Source organism: Chelmon rostratus, chromosome 21 (genome assembly GCF_017976325.1).
Source record: "Chelmon rostratus isolate fCheRos1 chromosome 21, fCheRos1.pri, whole genome shotgun sequence".
NCBI classification, from domain to species: domain Eukaryota; kingdom Metazoa; phylum Chordata; class Actinopteri; order Chaetodontiformes; family Chaetodontidae; genus Chelmon; species Chelmon rostratus.
The window spans coordinates 13,183,228-13,208,836 of record NC_055678.1 but is presented as its reverse complement, the minus strand read 5'-3'; the positions used below and the strand labels follow the sequence as shown (position 1 = coordinate 13,208,836).

The 25,609-nt window shown below is 41.6% G+C and overlaps 2 protein-coding genes across 9 annotated transcripts in view; both read right to left on the bottom strand.

Annotated features, from left to right (window-relative positions):
- si:ch73-103b11.2 (protein outspread) overlaps positions 1 to 5,560 on the bottom strand; it is a 49,277-nt gene extending 43,717 nt beyond the window's left edge. For all 7 annotated transcript variants that reach the window (XR_006007872.1, XM_041962115.1, XM_041962114.1 and 4 more), the window contains exons 1-3: positions 4,682 to 5,560; positions 2,289 to 2,366; positions 426 to 491 (exon numbers count right to left, since the gene is read on the bottom strand). Coding sequence is in view for 6 of the 7 variants with exons in the window: in XM_041962115.1 (XP_041818049.1) it covers positions 426 to 491; positions 2,289 to 2,366; positions 4,682 to 4,801 (264 nt within the window). In the remaining variant the exon portion in view is untranslated. The remainder of the gene's footprint in view (positions 1 to 425; positions 492 to 2,288; positions 2,367 to 4,681) is intronic.
- A 1,988-nt stretch (positions 5,561 to 7,548) lies between these two features.
- On the bottom strand, positions 7,549 to 24,586 carry LOC121624507 (actin-binding LIM protein 1-like). Of its 2 annotated transcripts, XM_041962217.1 has the most exons (20): positions 24,513 to 24,586; positions 20,582 to 20,725; positions 18,191 to 18,374; positions 17,998 to 18,107; positions 17,086 to 17,212; positions 16,827 to 16,920; positions 16,386 to 16,473; positions 16,102 to 16,160; positions 15,290 to 15,346; positions 14,464 to 14,541; positions 13,493 to 13,663; positions 12,735 to 12,764; positions 12,448 to 12,577; positions 12,186 to 12,269; positions 10,864 to 10,911; positions 10,222 to 10,286; positions 10,028 to 10,073; positions 9,899 to 9,906; positions 8,906 to 8,986; positions 7,549 to 8,603 (listed from the first exon to the last, which is right to left on the bottom strand). In XM_041962217.1, the coding sequence occupies exons 1-20, from the start codon at positions 24,523 to 24,525 to the stop codon at positions 8,490 to 8,492; spliced, it is 1,731 nt and encodes a 576-aa protein (XP_041818151.1). In that variant the 5' UTR covers positions 24,526 to 24,586; the 3' UTR covers positions 7,549 to 8,489. The 2 variants fall into 2 exon arrangements, with proteins under 2 accessions (XP_041818151.1, XP_041818152.1); XM_041962218.1 differs by lacking the exon at positions 12,186 to 12,269.
- Positions 24,587 to 25,609: the final 1,023 nt, after the last annotated feature.

Genomic DNA, 25,609 nt, shown 5'->3' with positions numbered 1-25,609 from the left:
TAAGCCTTCAGGAATAAGTTGTGTGATCTGTTCCTGTTTGTGTGTTAGCTTGCTGTTGTTGTTTTTTGGTGGTAATGCAAACTCAACACTTCCTCCAGCAGTTTCACATTAAAAACACTTCCAGGCACTACAGGGCATAATCACTTCCCTTTTACTGATAGATGTTGTGCTGAGTTTTATTAACAGCAGGTTAGCGCAAAGAAAGAAAAGCACAGGGGAATCAATCATGGTTTTAGTGGGTGAAAACTGTTCAAACAGGAAGAGCAAGAGATGGGTTAAGTGGGAAGCATGTCAATGTCGCACCAATGTGCCAAATAAGGCTGTGTAAATGCTGAGCATAAGAATTTACCATGCGAGCCTTCAATGCACAGGTATCACTGCATCATGTATTTTGTTTCATTTGTGAAAGGAAAGCTTTCACTCACCATTTCGTCCAGAGCATAGCGAAGTAAGCCATGCTCATAAAGGATGAAGAACCTCCTTTGCCATTTCTGCATAAACGAAAAGAGAAATTCTTGAATTATCACATGATAGATATCAGTATCAATTCCACAACACTGCTGCACACACACACATACACAAGGACAAGCAAGCCTTTGGGAAAACATTGTCATGTAGTGGCAACACAGCTCTTGGCACACTTTGAGCATATACCACATCAAAAAGATTTCAAGTTAGCTTGAAAACATTTTACTGGCATGAAATCCGTCCAGTTTTCAATTTGCTTTTCTTCAGCAATTTATGAGGATAAAATAGAACACTGATGTGAAAACACCTGTTTCTGTCCAAAACTACGTAGGTGAACCTTTGCACAGCAACAACTTTTGACAACATTAACCATGCCCACATCAGTTTATAGCATACATGCATATACACATAAATGTACACAACCTTGAACTGATGGTACCATCTGTTTGCCCAAAACACATTTAGTGCACGACATTAACAGACCCCAGCATACTGAGGAAGATAAAGCTTCATCATATTTCTGAAACTACAACGGTCAAATCTAACACACATACACACAACTCTCATGGTGAGAAAGGCATTTTTGCCAATATTTGTGTGAATGATAGACTATGGTGAACATTTCCATTGATCTCCTTCCTCAGGGGGCTGGATGAGATCTCCACAGCCCTCCACCTCTCTTAATGCACCGTTTTGTCTCAGTGTTAAATATCCTGGGCTCCAATTCCAACTGAGCCCAATCCATGAAATATTGAGAGGTGCTTTGTAACCTAAAAGCCACTGGAGAATCTCAATAGGGGTGCTGATAAGCTTCACGGACACTGCAGTCATATCCATTAACAGAGGCCATTAAAAAAAAAGGTGATAGATATGTGGCTCAGAGGGAGCTCGTAAAAATCAATTCTGCAGTGTTGTTGATGGACAGAACAGAACCACGGACCCTGTCAAACGAAAGAGGTCCTAAAACATGACTCATCCAATGTGTCAGCTCTTTTTCTCTGTTATTTGCTTGTTGGTCAGTCAAAACTTGACCAACCTGCTCACCTCAGCACTACGTACAGGCCACCAATTATACCCTAACAGTCAAAAGCTGATTGTAAGAATAGGCAGTACACATCAATGATTATGTCAAAGCAGCAGCAGACTGTTGACAGTAGTTTGAGTTGAAGGATCCAGAGGTGCTTTTCCCCAAAACCCCATATGGAAGCCATCAGTGTGGCTGTGAGAACTGGGACTTTTCCTTCTCCTCCCCCACATTCTCTCTACTCCTTTTGGGATGCACCACCACAGTATAATCTGGGCGCTGATAAAGGAAGCGGTGCAACAGAGCACAGCTCCCATTACATGATGCTAGGGGAGCAGGATTCATGAAATAAAAGTCAATATTAGGCTCATTATTGCCTGAGAATGAGGCTTCTTCTGATAGAGGGCCAAGCCTCCCATGAATCCACGAAACAGCAACAGGAGCCACAACAACCAGACCTCCTGTTTGTCACATGTGAAATAAATGCCAGAATGGTTAACAAACTCAAAGGAAGGGCTAGGCAAGCCAAGTCCCTTTTGACAACTTACCCCAGCACTGCTGGAGCTACCCCAACATGCTAAACTTCACCCATCTCATACAAAAAGCTGTTTCACTCAAAACTCTAAGATCTGCACCTTTTAAATCCTGGCATGAGCAGAAGCTATAGGCAACAGGTCAAACAAAGCTGTTCTATTTAAACATTATCATTTTGTTTTCATTAAGCTCCACTTTAAATTCCTTCATTAAAAAGTTCTCAGTTTAATTTAATTTCAAGTCCAGCAAAGGAAACACTTACCCGGGATCTGTGTAAGGGATTGTCAAAATTTGTTCCCTCTGGTGCCAGCAGCAACCACCCTCCATATATAGGTTTTGCCTGGTGAGAAGAAAAAAAAAATACTGTGTTGAAAGCGAACATCAATACGTCAATCAACAGTTCAATTATGCATATTTTAATTCACTGCAGACATAACTGGAGGCTGGTCCCTAGTTTAGGCTTGTGAACCAGTATCAGACATTATGTGACACTGACACACACACACATTTTAGTTTAACTGTGGAAAGGTGTGTATTAGTCACTAGCTGCCTTGAGTTAACTGCAGGCTACATTCTCCAGCTGGCTGTATCCCAGAGCACCATGCTGTCCTGAAAAAAAAAAGGAAAGGCTAACACACATGATTTTCCCTCTGATCCTCTAAGTGGGTGGACTGGTGGGTGGAGGGGGCAGCGAGAGGCAGAAGTTAGCAAGAAAAACAGTGGATGAGAAACAGGAGAAAGTGCAGAGCCTGAGATCGTTTGCAGCTACAGATTTGCAATTCAAACTTGAGAAATGCAAGTTGGGCTGGCAGTCTTTCCTAAATAGTTCTGGTCTGAATTTGAACTGTAGCCATACTAGTAGTCAGCGTTTGTTTGCTGAGCCAAAGAAGTCCTGCATAACCACTGCAGGGTTGTGTGCAAAGCAGCAAAAAATTTCACTAAATATATTTACACTCAACTCTTACGTTCACCTAAAGAGCTTAGCAAATTAAGCACCTTACGTAATTCAACCGCGCTCCCAAGTCTATGGAACAGTAGCCTACAAATCAAGTCGGAAAAGCTCTGACATTTAAAGCCGCCTGGCACCTCCATGTCCATCTATCAGTGGTTTTGATTACAGTCATAACTTCATCCCGTGTAAAGCCAAGTATAATCCAGCATAAAATCCTCTTCTACTTTGATTACAGGAGGTGTAGCACATTTCTCTGCTGAGTGGCTCGGTAAACAAAAAGATATAACAGGAATTTTCAATCATAAGCCCGTAACTGTAACCTTGGACAGTCAAGAGTTTGTGCAGACTTGCAAGAGAAACAACATCCAACTTCTGAAAGAAAACCTGAGAGGTGACAGTACACAGGAACAGCAGCTTGGCGATGAGCTATTTGATAATGGGACTGCAGGAAAGAGCAGTAAAGTAAATGTTGTGCAGGGAATTACACTAATGCTGGGACACTAGCTTCCTCCTTGCCTGTGAAAAATGAGTCTAGCCCCAGGAGGAACACTGAGACCGAGCATAGTTTAGAAAAACGTCTCATCTCTCCTCACATGACCTGACAGCAGCCCGGATGGCAAGTCCTCCTGAGAGAGGGAAATAGACGAACTGAATCTAGGTCATTTTTTACCCTTCAGTGGTTAAACAGAGTCATTAGAGTGTATTCGTGTGTGTTCACTTCACAGCACCCCTGACCCCTTATCCCCCCCAAATCGTAAATGACTATGTGATACTGAACCGATGGGCCTTTAAGTGGTGAGTTAGTGGGGGAGGCAAAAGGATGAAAATATGCACAGAATGAGATTTACAGGCCTTCAGCATCTCCTTGTAGCAGGACTTTAGGAAACAATGAACAGCATGGCCAGTCCGTCTGACATCTTCAACCCCTGACAACAGATGATAACCTTCCACTGGCTGCAGTCATCAAAGGATACGGTTGATAGCCAGTGAGTGAGGAATTCCACTGAGAAATAACCTCAAGACTATTTCCATTCCAACAGAGAAGCCATTGGTCACGATGGAGGAAAATGTGTACAACGTTAGCTCGATGTTAGTCCTCATCCAGCCACTTTTGAGACATTCCCAACTGAGGAAGCGTCCGTCTGTCCGCGTCATAGATTTACAATGTCAACCTGGATACAGGTGACGCTTGACCTTTCAGGTTAAACAGCTTACTATAAGGAATCACCACGGTATAGGTCAACAGAGTTCAGTGTGACCTGATGCCACCATTCACAACCAAGACACTATCAACAACACAGTCCAGCAGGGACTGTCAGAGGAACACTTCCATTTGTGATGCATATATTATTGGAAAACAACAATGTGATGCTGACATCCTCAGTGGTTTTACAGAAATAACTGGAACCTAAATGATTTAACAAAAGCAGTTGTTGGCAGGCTAATGTGCTGGAGGGCCTGAAGCTGGGCGGAAGCCTATATCTGCATGAATTAAGGTCAATATGAGCCCTTGGGCTAGAAAATAATTGTGCCCAATTAGCCTAACCTTTGCGCTTCATGGTCTACTGACACATGACAAACCGTTTGAAACGCGCACATCAAAAAGGAGATAAAAGCAGGCTTGCCCTCGTTCATTAATACAGACTACACAGACAGTATGTGTAAAAAAAAAAAAAAAAAGAAATAAAAAAGCATTTGTTCACCTGATTTAAGTCTTCGTCGTTCAGCAAATGTGATTCTCTGGGCTTAAAGCAGTTCTGGCATTTACTTTTGTTGAAAATGTTGGCTTGAAATTTCCGACAAGGGTTTTCTTTGAATGACATGGTTGGTCGGTGGGAAAAGGCGACACTTGGTGAGGGGGCGAAAAAAATGTCCAAGAAGTCCTTGTTTGAAGAACAAAACTGCTCGATTCTAGCAGACAAACAGTCAACTTACTAATGGCGAAATATCGTGAGACAACTTTCCAGAACAAACCCGTCGGGAGAAGGAAGCGTGAAGTCCGTTAAAAAGGAAATAGTGCGTTGTTCACCTGTCCTGTGTTACCTGAGGCGGTGAATTACCTCTCGTTAAGTCATATCTATGACAGTCATCTTGCGCGAGGGGTCGCCTCCCGCGGCTAACGTCGACCTGCTAACTTTTGTTTTCGTTTACTAGCTTACTAAGAAGTTGTCAAACAGCTCAAGTCGTCAAAAAAGGCAGACAGGTGTGCGCGGTCTTTTCCTTAATTACGTCCTGCGACGAGTTGACGACGTTTCACAGGTGACATTCCGGGCCTCGAGCTCACTGCAAAGGTCCCGTCAGGCTCCATCGGGCGGAACGAGCTCTGCCGAGGGAGGAGGTCCACTTTGGCCCCTCTCACACACACACACACGCACACTCTCCCTCTGTCTTTCTATCTAACAAGTGATTCCGCACTCATTGCCGTTAAACCTGTATTACGCTTCTAACGTCTCCGTTCAAGGCCAAACACCGTTATCCAACTTTAAAAACGCCATCGGCTCGGCTGTCACGCTGTCGGATCCGCAGCGTCGGGTCCCGCTCGTCGTCGCGGCCGTCTCCTCGCCTCTCATACGCAGTCTGCGGTGTATGTTTTCGTGTAAATCCTCGCTTGGGCCGCACATACAGTTGGTGAAGAGATGGGGAGGCGTTCAGGAGAGAGTGGAGTGTGGATTGGCAGGAAGCTCGACCAATCACGTTTCTAGGCACGCCCGCAACCGCACGTTGCACGTGTCTCTAATTGCCCAATAGAAAGCTTCATACGCCTCCAATACTTTCGCTCAAGCTAGGTGGGCTTTAAAGGGCCTATGATAACAAAAACTAATGTGTATGTGAAACTGTTAGGCTGTTATTAATGTAAGCCTGAGCTAATATTTTTCATTTCAGACTGAAAAGCCACACCGTAGGCGACATTTATTCAGGTTACGCTCTCTATTAGTCGAGGGTTATTTCTTTAGCTGATATTTTTGTTTTTCTTAAGTGGTGTGCTAATCTTCAAAATCCACAACAACAGGACAGGAAGGCAAAGAAGAAAAGAAAGGTCACCATATTTCAAAATATTTCCAATTCCTCCCCTTTTTTTCCTCTATTGAAAAACTGTTTCCTCAGATTGGATATGATGCAAGCTGACTAAGGCTTTACTCGGTTAGATAACTCAGGAACAGCTCTTTGATTATTTGACCTTCCCTGCAGTGTGTGCATGCAGAAGTCTAAAGTCATAAAATGTGACTGAGTACTAAACAGAACTGTGCCTTCATGACCTGCTGTTAAAGTGACAAACAAAAGAGAGTAGGTGGAGCAGAGCAATTTCATCTTGTATCTCAGGTGTCATGTATGTATTACACATAACATGACATGAAACACTGTGACATCATATGCTTGGAAATTACACTTTAATATAATTAATAAGCTTAACAGTTTTGATAATTACGGATCAGTAAAAAACAGAAACAAAGCATTATGTTAAACATTTTATCATGATTTAATTTGCTTACATTATCCTATCTCTCCCTGTTATTGGAGCTGATATAGGTTACAAAGGAAGCTGCAGGCTATTTTTACACCACCACTACTACTGCTGCGCGACATTTTGACAGCTACGAGTAACGACAAAGAACGTCTCAAATATACTGCTCAAATTCAAGCTTAAACAAAGTCTGGCAAATGTTCGTTTCAAATATGGACAGCAATGCTGAAGCAGTGTTTTGTTTCCAGGCTCCAGAGCACCATCTGTTGGTCTTAAATTTCCAATGGTTGGGTCCAAGGCTGGGTCAAGATCAGAGATGGAAATAGACTATAAAAAACACACATTGTAAAAATATGTCAGAGCCAAATCTAAGGGGAATGTATGAGTTATGGATAGCAGGTGAAGCTAAGTCAGTGAGTTCTGCAATTCCTCCACCATGCGGCTGCTTTTATGGGTGAACATATAAAGTGTTGCTCAGTGCTGTGATGTAATGAAAATGTTGTCATGCTTTGCAGTGTGTTGGTGCACCACCTGTCGCCTGAAATCATAGAATAACTATTAGAAAATCTAATTACTGCAGTTATTTCATAACACTAGGTAGCTTATCTCTTCACACTATTAAATTACAGTCGTGGATGTTTAGCAAGGGGCTTGGAGCAGTTGTAGAACTACTGTAGCAGGTGAGTGTACTTTGATTTTCCCCGCTTGCATTCTTCCACAAAGCACTTTATCTTAAGCTGGGCCGACTGTCTTTTGCGTAATTAGGATTTCAGCTTCTCCATAGTCGTACTAATTCTGACTGAAATTTGCACACTAAAGTCATGCACGCTGTGCAGAGAGAAGGTGTCTCTGCAGAGTTTAAAAAAAACAGATCAGGGTTGTTTCTTCGGGTTCTTTGAAGTCTCATTTTTAAATTTTCCAAGATGATGATCTGGACTGTACGGATTCTCCAGGGAAACGCACCAAAAAATTAAAATTATGCAGAAAACCATGGCTTCAAAACTCATCGTACATAGGCTCATTCATTCTGTCAATAAAAAGACATCAGTGTACTCAGCTTGTAAGAAGTGCAATTTATTTAGGGCGCTTGAGGTGGTGTGCTGGGACAGCAGTGCCAAACATATACAGTGATGTTTATCACAGCTAAGTCAGGGGGAAACAGAAAACAAAGATTTGAGTCAAATTGTCTTAATTATACAGTCCGATAAAGCACATTTTAGTGATTATTTAGTGACATCAAAATACAGCTCTCAAAAATCTCTCTTTTCAGTGTTGTGCTTAAACAACCAGGAGACGACAAAGTGAGTATCAACTATCAAAAATATAATATCACGTAGTAGTAACAGTGACAACATGGGTGAAATGCATCCAGTTCATCATTAAATATCTTGTATCAGAATTACAAAAAATGTTGACAGGCCTAACGTCCTATCCTCCTTTCTGTTTTTACATTTTCTCCTGTGTTAAATGTTGATTTTTCATTTGTTGTATTTGCCGATATTTTAGGGATAAGTCATTGAAAAAAGCATTAGCTCTCCTCAATGATGTTGTCACTTATCATAATCCAAGGTTTTGCACATCATTCCTAAATGATACGTGCTTTAAAACAAGATGCAAAGCCAGGTCTTGAGCATCAAAGATTGATATGTTACGTCTCAGTATTTTTCACTTTTCAGCATGCTATAAAAATGCCACTCTGCATTTACCATGGACGTAAATTGTGCACAGCTGAATCGTCCAATGTGGACGTAATCCCCGGTGAACAGGACTGATATAGGAAACTAACAACGGCTATCTATTATTGAAGCCAAAAATATAGCTAAGTTGAGTTGTCATGTTTATGTCTGCTTTGAGGTAATATTGTGCATTACAACAGCCAACAGAAACTAAAGGGGAAACATAGAAACAAATACTGTGTCACCAAAAAGACGGAATTTATCCAGCCTGTAGGCAAAACTTTTTCAAATCAGAATATAAACATATGAGGTGATCAGGACTTGTTGTGTACTGCATATTCACAATGAGTTAAAGCATGCTTCAGGCAGCATTTAAAAGAGATTTGCCTTCCTCTTCATGTCATTACGTTTCCACAGCGGAAGTCTGTCGAACTGTAGAATCTCCATGCCAAAGATCTCAAAGAATGAATCGGGGGATAGGTGACGCTGCAGAGGAAAGCAGGAAAGAATAACAGGATAAAGTCACTATGGGTAAACTGCACAGCTCATCTGCTTGGTGCATTTATTATTCTAAAATAAAACTTAAGCAAAATAAAATGCCTTCATCTTGTTTTTAAGGAAAACCTTTCTGCAGCAACAGATGATGCCTAGATATTTAAAACCTACTTTACACTTGAATTTGTGCCTTTTGGCAAGCTTCAGTGTGCAACAAAGGTGTTGTGTTTCATTCAATGGCCATTTTTGTTTTTATTACTGCTATTAGCAGTCCGTCTCCCATGTTACTGTACCTCGAGTCTCGTTCTGTCAACATCTTTGGGAAGCTTCACCCGTCCTCTGTTGGTAACTGCTAGCAGTTCATATGGGTAGACCTTGACAAGACAAAGACGAAGGCTGCTTTATCACACATGCTACACCTGAGCACAATCTTTTGTACACTCATGCTGTGAGCTATCGAGATACAAGATGGAATTAGAACATCATGTCCCATGCAAATATGCATTTTGTATGGACAGTTTTAGAGCTTCAGCCTGCAGGGAAAAATATACTGCGTCTATTAGCCTTGGTTTTCATGTACACTGTTATAAAGGGAGAATGGTGATGAAGCCGTCCTTGAAACTTCAACACTGTCATAAAGCTTTGAAACTACTGCAGCAACTCTATCCTACACTCCACTGGATTGGACTGAAGTATTACATATAACTGTTACTGCTGTATTATAAGTCTATTCAGTGAAATCCTCCTCTGGTAAACACATTTTGGCAGAGAATGAAATGCAAAAGAGAAAAGCATGAATATGCGAATGATACTTGCTTTTGGTTCCAACAAATTAGGCATAGACACTCCTCTCTCCATTCGCGCTAACAGATGTTGACCGTCATGGATGAGCTACAGAACGAAGCAAACACATGCAATGGAAAATGTCATGGCAGGATTAGTCACTTCAAAGCGAAAAGCCAAACGACTGCAGAGTCAAGTGTAATTATAAAAAGTGCGGTTAAAGATTAAAGAGTGCAATATATATATACTGTACATATATATATATATATATATATATATATATATATATATATATATATATATATATATATATATATGCAATAATGAAGAGATCTGCAATTCTGCAAGTCCAGCACTGCACTGAAACTGAGTTGAATGGATTCTTCATAAAACATGCAGGCAGTGAGGTGAGCTCAGTCCTTTGCAGTAACCAAACAGGGAAAGGAAGCATGACCGAGGGGATTCAAGATCACATCAAGCTCCACTCAGGTCTTCTCACGTACCTTCACATCTGAAAAGCAGGGGGACAGGTAATGAACAAGCAAATACAAATTAATTTCTTAATGATTATCCACCTAGTTAATCTTGTCGTGATTTCCATGATAGATAATAAAAGAAGTCTACACACTTACCTCTGAATCTGTCGCCGTTATAGAGGGAGAAATCAGCTGACTGTGGCTTAACGAGAGGAAAGCACATTAAAACATGACACAGCTTTCAAAAACACACGGTGTATTTGCCCTAAATCAAAGCAGCGTCAAATACATTAGCAGCTGGGTACAATAATGCTAAAGAGGGAATTAGTTATCAGTCACACTGCTCTTACCGGATTGAGGCCATTGCGACCGTATTGAGGCAGAGAGGATGTTTGGGATGGGGAGGAATTTGGATCTGTGTGAAAGTGAGACAGCAGCTAGATTAGCTCGTGTTGAGAAGACTTACAGGCAGATTCGGCTCTTTGCTCAAATTAGATCAGACTTCCTGTGTAAAATATACCGCGCCAGGTTCTTTAATTAACCTCATGCTAATTGTTCTGTAAAACTGGCTTCCCAGTACTGCTCTATTTTTGTTTTTACATTTTCCACAAAACCATGTTTGACGTTCACTAAGCTCCTTCACTTACAGCTGTTTATCCACAGCTAATAGTAAATACCTTCAATGCTGATTTATACTGTGGTGTTATATATATTTCACAGTATATATTGTAGAAATCTAGATTTTACTGACTTTACCTGAAGAGAGAAAGGTAAATATGGTCATCAGCAATATGGTTTTGACCCAACAAAATTACATATGAAATAAAAAGCTAAATCAAAAACAATAATAAATAAATAGTTCATGGTGAGAATGAATCAATGTTGTAAAAATGAGCACATTCTTTAGAACAATTGTGATAGCAATCAGTAAAAGCAATTACTCAGAAGATAAAAAAGCAGTTCCTTGAGAGATGAAAGGTTCATATTTGTACCTTGCTGTTTATAGATCGGAGGCCTCCTGTACATGTTGAAGCCTTCGTCTGCAGACAGAAAGAGCGCTGCCTCAGCAGATAATTCAATAAAATATGACACAGCAGAGGCTAAATAATGCAGCGTTAATAATAACCTGACGCAGTGTCTCTGTGGCAGCGTGCCAAATTACTTCTTTTTCTCTTTTAGTGTTTTAAAATATTAGTTTCAGTATTAGTATTTTTTGCTCAAATTGTTTCACTTCACATGAGAAATGCATTAAAATCAGTGAGAATGGAGTAAAAGCACCATCACAGAATTACTCCGTTTTCTCAGAATAAAAGCCAAACAATGCAAAGACTGGGACAAGAATATGTTGATAGTATAATAGAGGTTCTGTACTTAGTGTCAAGTACTCTTTAAGAAAACACGGAATAATTATAGTCACCTTGTACTGTGGTATAAACAGGCCAGCAGAGCACATGGCGATGCCATAATGAGCACAAGTGTAGAAAGCATTTTTCTGAATATAGTTTAATTTTAATGTAATTTGGGGGTTTCAGAAATGATGACCAAGATCTTTTTAAGATTCTAATGCCTGAAATCGATCAATTACAAAGACTGAATAAAGTACGTCTGAATACAACATCGTGCTGGTTGTTAGAGTATTATGAGTGATTTTCATTTCCCACCAAAAAACACATGCCAGCGAGTACTGGTCAAAGCTTGTCACATCTTATCCACACACACACACACACACACACACACACACTGCTATAAATAGGCCCGTCTGCAGAGGAATGTGTGAGTGAGGCTATGAGCAGGCAGGCTGGAATATTTACTTATTGAATCAATCAAACTAGTTTTATAAATAGCTACTTTGATGTACGTCTGGATAAAAGGTTTTATTCTGAGCTGTGGGTGAGGTGGCAGAGCAAGAGGAGAGAGAGGAGTAAAATATGCAAAGTGGGAAAAGAAAGGAGAAAACTAGAAATATCTGGAGGAAGCAGTGAGCTGGTACTTAGTGTGTGTTTTTTTTGTCTCCTATGATATAAATAGGTGTGTAAAGGTGTGTGTGTGGGCCACTGACAGTCTCTCTGAACTTTGACCACTAGATGGCTCAGTGTTTCTAAGAATTAAGTCAATCTCGTCTCTCTCCTCCTTTTCACTTCCAACCCTGACCCTTAAAAACAGCTTGTTTTTAGTTACGGCTGCTGTAGAAATTCCTATTCTACCATTGCACTCACCACAGTCCCTTGTGGTTAAGAAGTGTTGAATTTAAGAGATAACAAAAGAGGGCAGAACCAGGAGGGGAGAAGGGATGGAGAGGAGCAGGGCTTCTTACCTTTGGTGTGAGGGAGAAAGTGGTGATGTAAAGGGGAAGTGGTGTCATTGTTGCCAGAAAATAAAGAAGGAGTAAGCATCAGCCCTGCGTGTTATTCCATGAAAGAGGTGGGAGGAAGAGGAGGAGGAGAAGGAGTTGTGGAGGTAGAGGAGAAAGTTAGGGAAGGTGGTGCAACAGGGAACAATTGCGCAGGGGTAGGGGTTTAATATCTTTGTGATAAGGAGACTGTTGGGATTGTTTTCCCTCTGAGCGCTCCTCTCACCTGGCCGGTGAAAGTGTTGAGGTGATCTGGACAGAGTTGGAGTGTAGCTATGACGATTGTACATCGCATGACCTCCAAAGGACCCGTGACTTGAAGATTGTGGTATGCGCTTTCTCACTTCAAAACTCTCCTTGAAAGAAGAAAAGGACAAAAAACATGTCAAACACACAACAAATCACAACCATTTTGTGCCACTGAGTGTTAAACATGTGTGATTTCAAAGGGGGTCTGGTGCAAACGTGTGTGACCTGATGTCACAGTGTTTCTTTAAGTCTGTGAGTACTTACCTCTGTGGTTTCAGATACGTTTCCTGGTGACTAAATCAGAAAGACAGAAGAAGAAAAATTAACCAGAAAGAAACATGCCATACCCTGCAGCCACCTCAAGTGAAAACCTTGTATCTCCAAACCAGTCTAACATGAAGAAAACCAACCTCAGTCTTATTATAACCTCTATGCATCTTTGAAAATGCCTCCTAAGAGGAATGCACGTATAGTATGTTTAACTCTGTAATCCATCCGCATTTGAAAAACCAGTGAGCTTGGAGTTACGAGGTTTTCACATGAAGGGAGACAGAAAAGGTAGAAGACGAAAGGATTTGACTATAAAGGTAGATTTAGCTAATTATTCTACGCTAGTTTCTGGAAGCTCGACACAGATATTAATGAGTGCTCAATGGCACAGTGAGTAGCAACTAAACACTTATGCTTTTCATGACTTGACTCCATATTAAGTCTCTCTGCACACAAGCACCAGCCACATTGCACATCAGAGTGCAAGATGTAAGTAGCGAGTTAGTATCCTGTATAGCTGCCTGGATGTGGGTATTTAACAAGTTATGTCATTAATGTAGAAGCACTACTGCTCCAAAACGCACTCAAAGACACATTTTTCTCTGCATTTTGGGCCAAACACACTCAAATATCAGGACAACAAAACAAGGCCTTGCTTGGTTTGATGCATAAATCAAACCAAGGCGGAAACACCAAAACAATGACACACAAACATGCTGCCAGATATAGCTTGTAGCATTGAATGCAGTTACCTCCGCGGGGCTTTTCCTGTCCTGTCTGTTGCCTTTGTTGTCCAAAGCAGAGGAGTCGTCGCTCACAGACTTATAAGATATCATATCAGGATGCTCTATATCATATATCGCCTTGACTCTGGGAATTGCCGCTAAGTGTCGGTAATCAATGATCTCATTATCTACTTTTGCCTGGGACCAAGACAGGGAGGAGAGAGGGGAGGATGTGGGTGAGGAGGAGGACACAGAGGATGGAAGACAGAAGGAGCAGACAGCATGCCTCAGGTCAGGTCAAAGGTCAAAGGTTGCTCAACACATCACTGCATGGAGGAATTAAACTTTAATCCCACAACACCACAATAGTCTTTGGCACATGAAGTGGACAGATTAACATGATAATCTGTGGCCTACTTCTGCTTCACTACATTATTTCTCAGGCCTTTGAGTATAAAAAAGGTGATTGAGGTGGGGGGTAAAGTTTATTCCACACGACACACCAGCAGGGTACAGATCGAAAAAGACTGGGTGGAGGAAACAAATGGACGCTGAAAGCACCGGGTTGTTTTCATGATCAAATGCAATCTGAATTGCCAGCGCATTCAAATTGATCTAAATCCCTGTTCAATATGTGGTTGATTCTTCATCCGCATATTAATGATTAGATCAAAAGAGTTTTCGTCATCATTCAACCACAATTGAAATGACATTTTTCTCTCACAAGCAAAATGAAACTAGTTCCGATCAGTCAAGGTAAAATAAAAAAAAAAGCTAACATGAAACTTTGATTTTAAGACTCTTAAATGTGTTTTTTTTTTTTTTTTTTTTTTACATAGGCTATTTTCCTAAATTATTGTCTGCTGTCAAAAAGAAACATCTTGCAAGAGAGACACTTTGTCCACGCGACTCCCCTGCATAAATAAAGGATAAATGAAATGTAAATCAACCCACGGTGAAGTGGAGGATGTCAAGCGGGTGCTGTCACCAGAACTTACGCAGATGTTTCGAGCGGGACTCCCTGGAGTGCATGAGCCCGGCCTGGAGCAGGAGCTTTCAGAAGAGGATCTAGTGGGCTAAAAGAAAGAAGCAGCTGTGTTAGTTCGACTCATTGGGTGCCGAGAAACATCGCTGTGCTTCAGCTCAGGTGTCAGTAGACAGCCTCCTTTGTTTTCACTCAGTGCCTCAACTGGATCAACACACCTGGTCCAGTTTCCCTGCTGCTCCTCTGGGTAAAAGCAGCCACTAAGAGTCATAATGCAGCAGCCTGGCGTCATGCAGTTTAAGTGCATTGTTCTGTATCGTAATTAGCTCAAGAAATAAAAAAAATGTTTTCTACCTTTATTTATATCTACAATTGATGTCAGCCAGACTTTTATTTTGCATAGTACTACACCAAACTGTGTGAACACTTAGTAGTGGAAGAACACATCGGTGTATATTAAATTGTGCAGGTACTACTAGATGACAGGAAAAAATACAGCCAAGCATGCAGTACGGTCAACACTGAGACTTCACATGCTGCAGCTATCTTATTTTCAAAAGGCTATGCTTAAAATGTAATAATTACTGCACATAATATACTGCAGAGGTGCTGAAGCTTCTCTTCACCATTCTTTGAGAAGGAATCTTTGTTCCATGTATCTAAGTCATCTTTTTGCTTGCTGGAATTAGCACACAAGCTCTTATTGTCGGCCCGGCGAGCAAAGTGTTCATGTTGCATGTGAAACAAGCGAGTGCGGTTAATCTCAAGGCGTGAGATTACAGCCTGCTGACTGTGGAGGAAGCCAGCAGTGCAACAGCAGGCCCGCTCATGATATTAACCTTCAGTTCGTGTGGGGGGAAAAAGAAATCGAGACAGGGTGTTTTTGGTCTGCTGACCTGGGAAGGAAGAAGAACGTGTCATGAAAGGAGTGTTCAGGTCATCACATGCAGGACGGCAATTTCTACATACTCACTTTGTCTTTGGAGCAGCAATGACACCAGCTGGATATTAACATCCTATTTTCATAAGTTCTCTAATCAGTGGTGGAACGTAACAAAGCACACTTACTTAAGTACAAATTTAAGGCACTTGAAATATCTGCGTACTCCCATTTTATGCAACTTAAACTCTGATTTCGTTACCAGTTACTTATCAGATTTTTCACACCCTTCCTATGCAATGAAAACCACATATCTCCAAATCTGGCGACTTTGAATGTGAATTTTTCGGATAAACTGCAAGATTAAGTGTTTCTTTGTGGGTTGAGAGAATTCTTCAACTAAATAAACTATGTAAAAACCCTCTTGGCTTAGCTGGAAAATGCATCATCACAAAGCTGAAAACAGGGCCGTTCTTGTTTCACTTTCTAGAGATATGTGGTTCTCACAGGACAGCAACGATTGAACTACCCTGCAGTATAGAAAGTAGTTAAACATTGCACATGTACAGGATTGAAAACAGCATACATATGAATGCAGCAGCAGCATTAATTCTGAAACATCAGACAGTAAAACACAGACAGGGACATTTCACTGCAGAATGAATACTTTAAGTGAATGTTGCTGATGCTGCTAATACTTGCACACTTTTACTTAAGATTAAGAATACTCCCTCCTACCTGCCTCTAACACTCATCACATGGAGATCTTACCCTGTAACTGTCCTCAGTTCTGCTGCTGTCTCTGCAGTCCGGGTGCCAAACTGTTGATCCTGTGAAGGCAGGCTCAGTTACCTACTGCAGGCATTACGCCATAAAGAATTACATGATTTCTAAAGAAACACGTATTTACGAACTAAAAAAAAAAAAAAAAACAGTTTGCAGGTTGAACATTAGATTCCCTTCATGTAAACACTTTATATATGCATTCACCTGAGCACAAATCCACACCCTCACCACATGTGCATGCATATCCACAGTCACTTTCTCAAACTGACCTTGCAGATACATTTCCTCCCCTTCTGTGAACATTTTGTCGCATCGGCTGCATCTGGCACAGGTGGGGTGATAATGTTTGTCCCCCGCCTGCAGCAGATCATGAGAACGCACCAGAGTTAGGCCCTTTTACCAAGGAACCGGCCACTTCAAAAGACGTTGCTAATGAGTTCAATAATAACTTTCCACGCTGAAAAATCCATTAACAAGCAAAGGTGTTTGTGCACCAGAGGCTTCAAGTTCCACATCATGCTTGTGTGAAACTGCAGAGATTTGAGGTGAGCACAGAGAAACTTTCCCTCTTCAACAGATGAGTGTGAAAACAAACTCTGCACAGGCTTCATCCTGCACAGTGAAGCTCATCCGAGTGACATTTTTTCACTGGAGAGTCAAGAAAAGATGCACTGATGCAAATAAAATCAGTGAGAGTTAAAATGTCTCACCTCGAGGACTTTTCCAGTTATAAACTTCTTACATGCTTCACACTGCACCCCAAACTGAACCTGGTAGTCCCTCTCACAGTAGGGAACGCCATGCCTGAAAGACAACACACTCGAAATGAAAAACCCACTTACTCTTCCCTGTCTATTACCTGTGATGGATGTTTCTAATTCTAGCCTTTCTTGTTAGGGAAAATACACTCCATTAAGGGGGGAGAGAGAAAGAATTGAGAAAACGAGAGAATGAGAGATTTGTATTTACTTGCTGATGTATTCTCCACTTAGCACTTTCCTGCAGGTTTTACACTTGAAGCAGCCAAGGTGCCACTGAACACCCAGGGCTAACAGAGCCTGGCCATTCTTGATGTCTCGCCCGCAGCCAGAGCAGTCTAAAAACACACACACACATACACACACACACACATTAAGAGCAAACACTGGACACACTGGAAACACTGGAAAAAAAAAAAAATCAAAGTCATGTCACACTAAATGTGTGAGGCCTAGTTGATCTGGTGATACATGGGATTGATTGTGTCTGGTTAAAGCGTATAAACTGAACATTTAAAGTGTCGATCCATCTGACATTGCAGAACTATTTGAGTAGCTGTGCAGTTTCATGTAGATTTTCTGAACGGTCCTAGAGAGAGATCCTCCTAATCCCGAAGCTTTGCGAGTCTGGATCCTGGATTGATCCCTCCTCTATTTATAGTCTTCAGGTGGATGAGGTCATGTCGAGGTGGAGAGTTGAGTTCTACTGTCTCTCTTAGTCCGTACTGACTCATTGACTTGGCAGGATCTCAGGAGGATGACCGAATTTGTGAGGTAGCTTTCAGTCAGTGTTGTGAAAAAGATATCCAGTGCAGCAGCAGGGGGTGAGGCTGGAATTAGAGCCACTGTTTAGCCTGCATTTAGCACCCGTGCATCCTTAAACACACGCATATGATCAGATGCGGCAAGGCGTAAAGATTTTATCTCCCTATGATGAAGGAGGCCGACAGATGTGTCGCTAAACATACAGGTTGGCATAGGAACCACAGCTGGCCAGCGTAATCCGCCTTCAGATTATGTCTGCATGGGATCAGAGTCTATTTGAAAGCCTTTATTTTTTTTATATTTTTGATATGAACACTGCATCAAATGTCCTTGCTCAGAGAGTAACTTGTGCACTTACTGCTGGGATAGCTGACGTTGTTAGGTGTAGGAGACACAGGTCGAGCACAGCGCTGACAGAGGCAGTCCTTTCCACTGAAGGTGACGCACTCCCCAGCAGGAAAGGCCAGTCTGAGAAGCACAGAAAGACAGAGGTATACAGACACAGGCGGAGATATTCTGCCTCTGAACACGTTCACATGACTGACACTCACTTGCATATGGTGCACACAAAGCAGGCAGGGTGGTAGGTCTTCCCCAAGACTGTCACCACCTCTCCCTCCACAAATTCGCCACAGTTGTTGCAGAGCGTGCCGTGAAGCCTCTGGAAGTCCAGCGGGCAGAGGTAGTCGCCGTTCTTCATGAAGAAGCCGCTCTGAGCCAGGTCACAGCCACACACTGCACATACACAGAGAAAGAGGCGATGAGGTTTGACAACAGACAACATTAAAGATGCAATAATCAATATTTTTCTATAATCTTTGGTTCAAATGACGATGTGTGATGTGATAGCTTTGGCTCGTAGTGATGAACCCAGCTGTACGGAGCCTTTTAGTTCCTTTTAGTTCATTGTTTTGGTTTTCTGACCCATGTCTCCGCTCGTCTCACCAGTCTGGTTCCACCAAAAATGTCTGCAAGAAGTCGTTTCTCCCAAGCACAGTTGAGCTGTTAAATTATTAAACACAGTCAACCGTCAGAGCTTCAGCCTTCATTTAATTCATATAACTGTATTATGTTTGCAGAATTGGGCCAGATTTGATTGAACTCCAGGCTCTCCTAATTTACTGTGGTGAAGCCAAAAGACAATTTTCCACATTGTGGACAGCCCAGCTAATGCTCAGCAGCATTCAGCAGCTCTTCTTTAGGGGCAAAGCAGGACCAGTCCTAAGAACGCGAAAGCCTGTCCCTGACTGGCTGAGTGAGTGAGGAAGTTACACCATTGGTCGGTCGAGTGATGGAGATCCCCCATTGGCCATTGCTCTTTTAACTGTAAATAGATGCTCAGTTCCATCCTCAGCAGCTCACGTTGAATTTACTTAGTGTTTTTTTTATTATTATTTTGAGTTTCAGGTCAAGGCATTCCTAACTTTTTACTGCATGTATCAATTGATTTATTTTTTTTTAAAGCTTAAATGGTCAACTTTTTTCAGGCTGCTGTCACACTGTTTGACAGCAACTACGTCATCCATCAAAGGATGATGAGATAAATGCTATTTGTGCTGTCTGACCTTGTGTGTCTGCCAGGGTTTCCGAAGTGTTTATGTGTTCGCGTGCATCAGTGTGTATGTGTGTGTGTGTGTGTGTGTGTGTGTGCGTGCCGATCAGCCCAGTGACAAGTTACTGACAGGGAGGCAGCGTTTCCTCTCAGCTTGTTTGGAGTCATTTGATACCACCCGTTTTCGACAGCGTCCCCCCGAACCTGCCACAGTCCTGTCACAACACAATGCACTGAGACGCCAAGGGGAGATTTATGCTGCTCTATTCCTGTCCCGCAGCGACTCGCTCACAATATACATGGGTTTTATTTTGAGAAATGCCATTTTTACGCCTGAATATAGCCTACAAAAACATGTGTCCACATTCCTCTGATCCCAGAAGTTGTTTTGTATGAAAAACAAATCTTCTGATTCTCATAAATGCATAAAAAGTGCCTTAAAATCTGAGCTGCTCTTATACTAATTAATGTATAATATTGTCAGCACTGTGACAATTATTCTACTTCTTTCTGCACCATCAAGATACATTTACTTCAATAAGACTTTTATGGATTACTAAAGTAGTCAACAAACTTCTGCTAATGTTCCCTATTTCTTATTTTAATTCAAATATATCCACATTCAAAGTGAAGCATGTCTGAGCAACTTCTGATTGAGCGAAGCCCTCAGACCCCTTCGGTCCCCAGGTCTTCCCACTTTTAAAATACTGCAGGCTTCTCTGCTCTGAAAGTCCCTTTGTCTCCTCTGCGCTGTAAACATCGTCACAATGCGATGAAAGGGCAACAATACGAGAAGCTTGTCGGCTTCAATTAGTGAGGACAATAGCCTGCTGAGGAAAAATGTTTTCCACGAAACAAGATGACTGTCTGACAACCCGGTAGGGTTCTCACAACGGCCCATTGTAGATGCAGAATATTGTGTAATAAATTGATTTTGATGGCACCAGCAGGACTAATGGCTGATTAATGACCAGCAGATTCTGTTCACTTTGAAACTAGTCTACTGAAAATAAGGTTTTTTAATGCAACCTAAAGGGTCAGATGTCACTTGTATGACTGTTTGCTTGTAAAATTGTTATTACAGGTTTTCATTTAACGGAGTTAACACTGCAAAAGTTAAAATCAAACCCCACCAAAGTGCCAGTAGTCAAATGTGTTATTAGGCCTCTGCTCATGATGCTTTCAAGACAGCCTTCATCTCCACTGCGCATGAGGAATCCTGTTCATTGGATTGCTCTCAACTTTCCTAAATGTCCAAATTTAGACAGAGAACACCAATGGGGAGACCAGCACTGAGCTTTCCTGATAACACCAGTCTATTCTGACTGAGGTGTGATTACAGGACAAGTGCACCTGCATCTGCTCCCATCCGCATATTGATGGTACTCACCCTTGCAGGTGAAGCACTTAATGTGGAAGTGGTTGGCCTGGACCCGCAGCACTTCTCCCCTGCAGGGCTCCCTGCACCTGAAGCACTGGATGATCTGCTTCCCTGCATCAGCGCCTGGGTGGCAGCCATTCTGAGTATGCAGCACTAGAGGAGAGGGAGGAGAAGGTCAAGTGTTAGGATGCTTTATCACGCAAGGAAAGCGGAAAAAGTTCCGATCGATTCAGAAAAGCGGTCTGTTACAGGCTGCACAGTGGTACTTTGAGCTAATGCTAAACGCTGACACCAGCATGTGCATATGCTCTTGTTTACCAGCAATGATGTTTGCTGTGTTAAACAAGGCCTGAAACATTACTGCTAATTTAGCATGCTAAACTTAGCTGAATATATGAGCATGCTAGCATTTTAATAAGGAATAAACAAAGTATAGCTGAGGCTGATGGAATGTCATTAGTTTTGCTTATTTTGTCAAAAAAGTATTGAGCAAAAGAAACATTTGGCTGACAATATGGAAAGTGAAGGAATCATCAGTGTTATATGAATCACCAAAGTCATTATTATACATTATCTGGGAACTCTAAACGTCTGTACCAATCCGCTGCTGAGATGAGGCTGAACTGAAGATGTGATAACTTTGACCTGCCGGTTGTGCTACAGGAAAAGTCAGGGTCACCAACGTCATTGGGACTCATCCTCGGAGGATGAACACTTGGACAAAATTTCACAGCAATCCATCCAGTAGCTGTTGAGATACTTCATGGACCAAAGTGGTGGACGGACTGACCAACTGGCCCCTGCAGGCATGGTGCCAGCATGGCTAAGAACAGGTTCATATGAAAAGATTAGGCCTGCATGATCAGCTGGTAAATGCTAGCACAGTAACATGCCATCCTTCTCTGCCTGAGCAGTTCATTACAATAATACCCTCAGAACTGTCCTGTCAGTGCTTACGTAACTGAACGTAATCTATAGACACGCGTTGCTTTGGCACAGAAACATGCACAGTCACAGTAATCTGTAGAGTGCCTCACAAAGACGTACAACACCTATATTCACACATATTCTATTTGAGTGTTGACGCTTGTTTGCCAAACTCTGTTTCGCGCTGTAGCAAGAAAGCTTATTCCTCCTCCTTCTATCCCCTTTATGTTTGCATGGCCGCAGAAGCAGTGGATGCCTCTACAATCTAATCACAGCCCACTTGAAAGGTCTTGAATGTGATTAGCAGAGGAGAGAGGGGAAGGAATGTGGCACGTTGAGAGCGCTCCGTCTCCCAGTGTGTGGACACACAGCATACAAATAGACAAACATGTGCTTCGTCTTACTTCATACGCAGTTCGCAGTACAAATCCACGTATCAGACAAAAACAACAGCTGGAAATGTATACCTCAGGTCATCTCAGCTGCACTGACATGGATGTCTACATTTATTTGAGCCAAACAGAATGATTCCCGCGCACTTCCAGCTGGAAGCTACCTCTCAGCCTCGTGAATGCTGAAAAAACTGAGTCAAGCAGCATTGGTATGTGGCCCAAAGTCCGCCCCACAACAGGAGAGATTTGTCACTGTGGTAACAAATATGTTGTAACAAACTAGATTAAGAAACCATGCCTCCCAAAGGTTAATATACGGACACAAGTCAAACCAGTGTGCACAATACGCAGCGCTGTGGTGGTGTGTAGGCCAGCTATGCAGACTATATTTGTGATGAAGAACTCTTCATTTTGTATGTGAAAAAGAGGAGCAACCGACAATCAAGCTTCCTGCAGAAGCTGAATAAAGTGTAATACGTAAGAAATTGAAGAAACACACACACAACAACGACAGCTTTCGGACAGGACTGTGATTTTTGCGCGCAACAAACGATACAAGTAAAGGACAGTAATGTAAAAAAAGTCGTGTTGGTCGTACGGGAGAGAGAAAGGCTTCGAATGCCGTCATCCTTCGCAAATGATCTCTGCCAGTAGACGAACATTGTGTGGTTGTCATCGTTTAAAATTAGATCTAAAAAATATCTTGTGAAAGTAAGTGTTATTTCTGCCAAACGTAAAACAATTCTAATGGGAATGGAGCCCCTGCTTTTGGCCATGGCGCTCCAACAATGACTGAAAACCCAGCCAGACTGGCCTTCATGCTGGAACGCCTCAGATACTGGTCATGGAGACGTGCACAGAGTCACTGTGACAGCTTAGAAAGCTTTGAAGGCTTTGTTATGTTATAGCCTGACTGATGGACACGGTCAGGCTATATATGTTGCATTGTTTATATACAGAAATACATTATACAGTGCACCACAGTATAGGTCTGATATTATCCTGTATTTAATACCCTCCCGCATCAATGATAAAACTGATGTGTGGAAATATTTGAAGATCCCCAAATGTCGTCCACTCTTTCTTGATCTCTCCCAGAATGCGAAGCTGATATGGTGTCAAGTATTAGCGAACGGTAGATTTAGAAAGACAGCAAATGGAGAGAAACCTGAGACGGACAGCTAATCACACAACCCACCATCTCCGGCTATGAAAATCTGCATCTGTGTGTGTGTGTGTCTTGAAGAAGTGTGGGCGTATCTATATTAAGAATTTTTTTATTTAGAAGCACACCTAATTCTTCTTTGATGTAAGCACAAGGTAATGTAATGTGAGATATGCTTAATATACTATAAATTTAACCACATGATATGATAAAGGGGGGTCATATTACCTTTTTATGGGCTTCAAGCTGAGTTTGGTCCATCTATGTGTGTAAACGATCATCTTTAGAACAACACACACTGCATGGTGTCACTGTTAGTAATGTGATGAATGAATAGCTGTGAAGTCTCATGGTGAAGAAGTACATGTGAGGGAATGAGAGATTTCACATTTAGAGCTTTTAGCTGCCTTGAATGTTTTTTGATCTTTAGTAAAATTTCAGAATTTTCTACAAGGAGGTCGTGCACCTGCAGGAACATGCAGTGGAAATATCAGCTTTCATTCACTAAGAATGATCCTGCACAGCCTCACGTTCCTATTCATAAAGCACTTACTTTTAATATTGTGGACTTGCACCCAGAGTGGCTGCAGTATGTGCACATGCTTTCATTCATAAATACTAATTCTGAAGTAAGATGCTTCATAACTTAGACGCAAAATGCAAAATGAGTGTAAACGTTCTTGTGAACTACTTCCATTCAGTATAAGCGGAGCAGTTTCAGGAGGTTCTTCATCACACTACAGAATCCGAATGGCAAGAGGCAGGAGGCTTTAGTCTAACCTCCCTCCCTGTCCACTAGTTTAGTGAAATGAGAGCATTTTTCCTCTGACTTTTACTCTCACTGAGTAAAGAGTCACTACAGCAGTTTTCTCAGTTTACTACTCAGACTGAATCTGTTCCGTGTGGCTGCAACATAGAATAAACACTTTCATTCAGAGGTATTGCTAAAATCACGTGCCGGTCTTACCTAACCGTGATGCTCTACGATTAGCTGTAACAGCTGGGCGCGCACTTTTCCCCACTTGGCAGCCACAGTTTTTATTTACAAATTCAGTTTCTAGATTTGGTTTGAGACTCTGAACGGGTCAAACATTTTAAAAAGCACAGCAATAATTAATAACATGCAGTTTAGACAAGATTAACACAGCGTTTAACACAAGAGTATTATAACAGCACCTTCAGGAGCAGTTAAGACAAAGTCACATAGAAAGACAGAAAGATGGAAGCACAGACACAAAAGATAATTTGAAATCTACAAATATGTGAAATAATAAAGTCAGCGTGATCATATGTCACATTCCCGTGGCTCCTTTTCTCAGACAAAAAATCTAACTGTGAATGAAGCTCAGATACTTTCTGACTTACTAACAAGCTGCTAACGGATCAGAAGGATGTAAAGACAAATGTAAAATCAAAACACACACACATACACACATACACAGTCTGCAAAATCTACCTTTCTCTTTCATGACAGTTGGTCTCCACAGGCCTGTGGGAGCGCTCACTGCAGCGGATCAGAGTGAGGAGAGGAACTAACTGGACTGCTGGTCCCAGGGAAAAGGGGGTGGTCCAAAACACAGAGGGCAGGAGTGTGTGTGTGTGTGTGTGCGGGGGGTGTGTGTGTTCTCAAACAAACTGGACAGTAGGAGCGGCATTAAGTGCTCTCGTGTTCTCGAACCATGACCTTGGCCATGCTGAACAAGATAATATTTAAATAAACATACATTGCTGTGTTGTGATTCTTTCCCAGAGATGTAATGCTGATTTAATGCTCTGATGTCTTATTTTGAAATCATTTTTCAATTTACAATAACCAGCTCATTGATGATGCATTTAAAAAAACCCACAGACAGATTTTTGCTCAGTTCCTTTGCAGAAAATATTTGTGTATCCATGATGGGACAGTTCAGAGCAGATGAGTCAGTGATTACATTACCTGCTGTGGATTTTTCTGGCTTTCAAAACTCACTTTCTGACATTGTTTTTTCTTTTGGAATCTGTGTTGTCTCCTTTTTTAGTCTGCATAATTATCAGTTGTTAATAAGCTTTGATCGCATTAAACCTTACAAACGAGGCACAATATTGACTGAAAGTGTGAGTAAAAGTGCTGTTTGTTATCAGAAAGGAGGGAAATGATGTGTCGTGTCTGCCAGATGCATTCTGGACTTGTTGGATGCAAAGTAATTACCAGCGCTCATACATTAAGAGCTGTGGTGATGAATAGCAAAGCCTAGCAGACATCATATTACGTGTGTGCAAAATTATGCTTTATGTGACAGCTTGATTTCTCATTACTGCGTGTTTTTTAATAAAACACACTGAAATATGAATGGATTCAGCATGTTGTCTTTGTGAAATATTATATTCAGAACAATCTAATCTATATCCAGCCTTTTCCCTGCTGGAAATCAATAGTTTTTTGTCGTCTGGTACATCTGCATAACATTTTATGGCCAAGTTATAGAGCATAACGGCAATTTCAACCACATAAGGAGGTAAACTACTCATTACCTGCCATCTCTGCAGGTATGGAGGCCAACTTTTCACACAGGA